Source organism: Olea europaea, chromosome 17 (assembly GCF_002742605.1).
Source record: "Olea europaea var. sylvestris chromosome 17, O_europaea_v1, whole genome shotgun sequence".
Taxonomy (NCBI): domain Eukaryota; kingdom Viridiplantae; phylum Streptophyta; class Magnoliopsida; order Lamiales; family Oleaceae; genus Olea; species Olea europaea.
The window spans coordinates 1934607-1940230 of NC_036253.1; the positions used below are offsets into that span (position 1 = coordinate 1934607).

General features: G+C 34.6%; 1 protein-coding gene across 1 annotated transcript in view; it reads right to left on the reverse strand.

Moving 5' to 3' along the window:
* Nucleotides 1–5624, reverse strand: part of LOC111365503 (vacuolar protein sorting-associated protein 13C-like) — a 7916-nt gene extending 2292 nt beyond the window's left edge. Inside the window, exons 1-8 of the mRNA XM_022986058.1 lie at nt 5616–5624; nt 5257–5358; nt 4825–5031; nt 4099–4256; nt 3733–3891; nt 3039–3131; nt 2391–2745; nt 1414–1527 (exon numbers count right to left, since the gene is read on the reverse strand). Coding sequence (XP_022841826.1) covers nt 1414–1527; nt 2391–2745; nt 3039–3131; nt 3733–3891; nt 4099–4256; nt 4825–5031; nt 5257–5358; nt 5616–5624 — 1197 coding nt within the window. The remainder of the gene's footprint in view (nt 1–1413; nt 1528–2390; nt 2746–3038; nt 3132–3732; nt 3892–4098; nt 4257–4824; nt 5032–5256; nt 5359–5615) is intronic.

Consider the following 5624-nt stretch of genomic DNA (forward strand, 5'->3'; position numbering starts at 1 on the left):
AATCTTAATCTAAGAAGCACCGACACGGACACGTCAACACGCAATTTTTTAAAAAAGTTTCGACACGATACATCCCGACACATTGATTAAAATATTATTTTTTTTAACATTTTAATTTAATAGTTTAAAGCAATAATTTTTTTCATATATTGGGAGGAAGAAGGGCTTTAACTTCTTCTGTAAGTTTGAATTTTAAAGGGGGTAAAATGGTAAGAATATTAATTTACATAAAATTTTACCTATTTCTTTGTTAAAGAATACAACTGGACAAAAATGTAAATTAAAGTTTAACTACAAAAAACCAATGTGTAGGTTATTGGGCCCAACAATTTAAAAATGACATTGGTTCATGAAATATACTGACTTTTCATTTTCATGCACATCTCTTCATTTCCTTTTCTTTTTTCTTCTTTTCTTTTCTTCTCATACTTCTTTCTCCAGTAATCAAAGTCTGCATTTTCCCAAGTATTCACTATTTACGTATGCATTTCCTCTTCATTTTCCTCCCATCTATTTTCTTATTGATTTCTTCAAGTCATCTACATTTCCTCATTCGCCGACACGCGGCAGAGAACTCCGACATGAGTCAGAGACGTGTGAGAGGCATATCGGCATCCGAAACAAGTCGAACACCAACACATTCTCTCCGACAGCGTGTCCGTGCTTCAGAGATCTTGATGTTCATGTAACAAGGTCCTATTATTAATCACCTATTTATTTCGGTTGGTGGAAGTGACAAGTTGTAAATAGGTAGAGTGCGGGAAAATGAAGAGGTGGTTATAAATTGGTGAGTCTAGGAAAATGAAGAGTTAGTACAAGATGAAAAAAAAAGACTGTCATGTATGGTAGTTTTATTTATATTGCTCATTATTTTGAAATACAAAAATCATTTTCTATGATCTTCTCTCGTATCGTTAGTAGAAGATATATCTTTGTTAAAACCAAGCCACTAAAAGTTATGTTTGCAATTCTCCCTTCCCTTGTTTTGTAAGCAAGTCTTCATTGGTGCAATAACTGGGGTACTCGTACTGTCTTGAGCAAATAACACAATTATGACAAATTAACGATATTTTGCAGTATTCACATTTAATTAATTAAGTTCCAGAAATTTTGATATTGTAAGTTTTCTGTGGAAGGCTGTCTTCTCCCTTCCTCGAGAAAACCTCCTGAAGACCAACTCTTAGTGGGTAGCTGAAAGAAATATATAGGTATCATATCCAAAAGTGTATTATAAGATTAAGTCTATTGAGAGGAAAGAAAAACAGTTAGCCACAGAATTTCCACTACATGAACTAATATCAGAAAATGCCCTCATTCTTTTCCTTCTAAATCACAGAAAGCAGAACTTGCTGCACATTTCTAAAAATAATAGTCAGATTAAGTTACTGGATCAGGAAAAGTAAAATAGATCACCGTAACATGACAGGGAGAAATTGTTACTGAAAGCCTCCAGTCTACATTTTCTCCAGCTGGTGTGTGCACAAAACTAGCTGCCAATGCATTCACCTTCTGCTCACTGTAGGCACTCTGCAAAAAATATCCCTTTCCACTTAAGATAACAATATTATCCAACTTATAAAACCAATAAAAGTCGAATGAACCCCTAGCATGGTCCCAAGTTAACATTAGAAGCTTCCTATATTCACAATTTAGTTAATCCATAGACCTACATAGAACATCAAAAGCATGAATGTTTTAAATTAAATACAATAAGATGATTATATTAAGTAGTGATATGAACTGTCTCGACAGATTTGGCCAGTAATTGAACCAATGACCTCCTCAGATTATCCAAACAATGTAGAACCAGTTAAACTTGACGATCAAGAGTTTGGTATAAAGTTAATCGGCACAATAAGTTTCGAAGGAATGTGCTGTATATCCTTCCACATAATTGGTGCCTCCAGACCCACACAAGCATCAGCAAATTGAGCCAAATAAATGCCCAAAAAGCTCAAGGGTGTAGGGTTCTTTAGCCCCGACATAGGCGAAAGACATAAATTGATTCCCCATATTTTTAATGTGGTGTAGTGGTGACTTATTCAATAAGAAATGAAAACTAAACTTGTCAAGAGTTTGCAAACTGGTTTCAAGAAACCATATGAAAACCTAGTAAACTGTAAAAATAAGTCAATTCCTCATTCTAAATAATGATTTAATTTCATCATCTCCAAAAGAAAACATCCTTGTTTCGCCATATAGGAGAAAAACAGCAATAAACAAATTATTCTTCATTGATAATTTCACAATTTCTAAATTATCCTCCTATTGCTTTCCAAATCGTAAGAGACAGAAACATGTCTCAGTCTTTGAGACATGACACAGAACTAAAATTATCCTCCTATTGCTCTTCTGAAGCATTGTAAACATTACAATGAATGAAAACAAACCTGCACAAGTGATCCTTCCGGAGCAGATAATCCATAATATTTTAGTGATACATCACAGAGGGTGCTCCGATGTTTAAACTTAGTGGATATATGGAGATTCTCGAATCTACCACAAACAATCTCAGTGTGGTTAATATTGATGATCCTAGCAGCCACTTTACTGATTGATACAATTATCATATATTGTATCATATTCTGTATATCCTTCCTGACATGTAATGACAAATCCTCATCTGGCTGGTAGCTCAGTATTTTATTGATTGCTTCCCATTCTTCTTTACTCAATCGTTCCTCTACAGACAGAGATGAAGTGTCCATTGCGGAGTTCTCTGCAGAGTCCTCAGAAGGATTTCCCCTGAGGTGACAAGATACAACAATAAAAGGAAGATGACAAACGGGCATCAATAAGATGTGAACTGCAACCAGAAATGATGAGATCTATATATAGTATGCATTGTATCATGTGCTAACGGTAGAAACAACTTCTGTGCAATTACTGAAATTATTAAAACTTAAGTTATGAAAACCATTAATCCATTTCAGAGGAGGGACGAGGGAGGGGAAGAGAGAGAGAGATGTAGCATTAAAAGAGAAAGGAATGCAAAAGCTGCTGCAAGAAAACAATTAACGAGTGGAACAACAACAGACCATCTAAAAGAAAACCAGTTTCTCTTTCTAAACATCCTCTGTTCAGCTGCCTCCTTCGACTTAACAGATTTGACCTTAGCATGGGCAAGAAACCTATGAAAAAAATCAGGAACCACGTCAGAACTCAAGTTTGCACTTATCAAAAACAGTGGCCATAACAGGCACGTGCAGACATTAGAGGGGAAACAGTAAGTGCTTCTAAAAATAAGCATCTTAGCCCCATTAGAGCCCCATTTTTGGGATTAATTTATTTTGAAATAGTAATTTTTTTAAGAATGTATGGTTGAAAAGTAGGAAAAATTTTGAATTTACATGTAAAAATTATTTTATTGCGAGAATGTGTGGCTGAAAATAAATTTGGGAAAAATTGAGTTTATGAAGAATGGGGGTCAAACAGGGGTTTAATATATAGATATCACATGCGTGAACAGAACAAAAGAACAAAGAAAGGGTTGTATAAACACACATAACACACGTCATGGCTACACAAAGAAAGGGTTGTATAAACACACATAACACAGGTCATGGTTACACCACATCCCTTTGATAATAATAAATAAGATGAATCAATATGCATAAATTTGACAAGCAGGTATGAGCTAGAAGTACTCTGGACATTTTTCTTGCATAAATATTTTTTAACTTCTATCACATTTTTCGATGAACTACGCAGAAATTATACTTCTTGACATACCTCCACAGTAGAATAACTTTAGGATCAAGATCTCTCTCAATATCTCTAATCTCTGAATTATCAAGATTCGGTAACTGCTGCAAGTAATTAGCATACAACTGCACATAGCGCCGACGAAGATAACATAGACGTTGGATTTGGTCCCAAGAAAATCGATAACTGTCAGGATATACATATATAAGTTACTAAGGGGAAAAAAGTACATGCATACAAAATTATACATAGTTCCTTAAAGTGTGATGCAGGTTCCATTCGACGTTCTGAATAAAATAAATTAATATGAAATAGTTTATGCAGATTTCTACATTGGGAAACATAAATATAGATAGCAATACTCATCTATTTGTACGTGTTCATGCAAATTACCACATTTTTTTCTGCTGCAATCCAGCTTGAGCAGCATAACGCCACCACAAAGTGGCACACTCTGAAATCGGCACCATGGGTCTCAAATGAGAAACTTCAATGTACATCTTGTATCTTGAAATGACCTCCATAAGTCTTATCCAGTCATGATACTGAGCCTGGAAGGAGAAAGTTTATGGAAAAGCGCACTCCACAGCATTGAACAAATATGAAGAAATATTAAATAAAAATAAAATCCTAAATTTTATTTCATCTATCCGAAAATTGATAGGATGGGGAGAAATAATTAAGATTGGACAATCATGAGAAACCATAGATTAATTTTCTTATAGCAAGGGCATATTTTATTGTTGAAATTAGAGTCATCACAAAAAGAGTTCAGCCGCAAAGGAAAACTATAATGGCCTATGTAGCAGATCAGGAAATATTTATAGATCTATTGAATTTCTTCTTTCTTGATGGGAAACAGTAGAAGTTCCATGCAAAAAACCATACAGATTGAGTGGCGGAGAAACTTACACAAAATGCAATAATTCGCTTTTTTCGTTCAACAAGAGTTGCTAATGATATTTGAAAAAACATTGAAAAAGTGAGTAAAATTGCATTTCAATTTTGTTCCTCACATAAAAGCATCATATTCACATTCTAAGAAAAGTAGCATAACATAATTAGAAAACACAAATTACATAAACAATAAGTAGAGGACAGTGAGTCAGGTTTAACTACCTCAGTGATTGTCAAAGAAACATCATTCAGAACAAGAGAAGCCTTCTCAAATGGGACACTGGGATCACTTCTCTCTTGGTTCCCCAGACGATGATATTGAAGAACGCCATAGATAGGTGAAACTAAATAGCTATGGTCCCGAGCCCAGGAAGACATCAAAGCATCATCATTTACATTTGCAGATTCACTTATACCATCTTCAAAGATCTAAAAAACAATATAAACAAAGATATAAAATGTGTAGCAAGAGAGATGAGCAATATAACTCCGATAACAGGTCACCCATGTCTATATTTTCAGTTGAGCATGCATAGAACTCTAGGTTTTAATCACATTGAACTTTGGGTCCCGAACATCATTAAAGAGCATGAACATGGAGGCGAAAGTATCAACATAATAAAACCAGTGAGTTGCTGCAAACTGGGAATGTACCTCAATCCACTCCTTAGGACTAAGATCCTCCCATCTCTTCTCCAACATCCAGGGATCACAGTTGGAATCATGGTAAATTGCAAGCCTTTCAAGTTGCAATGACTACAATAAAACCATGAAGGAGGAGTAAAATAAAATGATCATCTGAGTCAGATATCGGCATCAAGCAAAAACAAAGAATATCTTGTATTTTGGGAGAAAAGAGCCTGAAACAGAATTTTTTTTTATTTTTTTATTTTTTTTAATGTGAAAATATAAAAGTTGCAGATCTAGGAATAAATAGATGTGCAGTGATCAGTAATAGAGATGCTTAATTAAGTCCACTAAACACTACTTAACATGTTAATGCCAGTACAAACAACGACCAT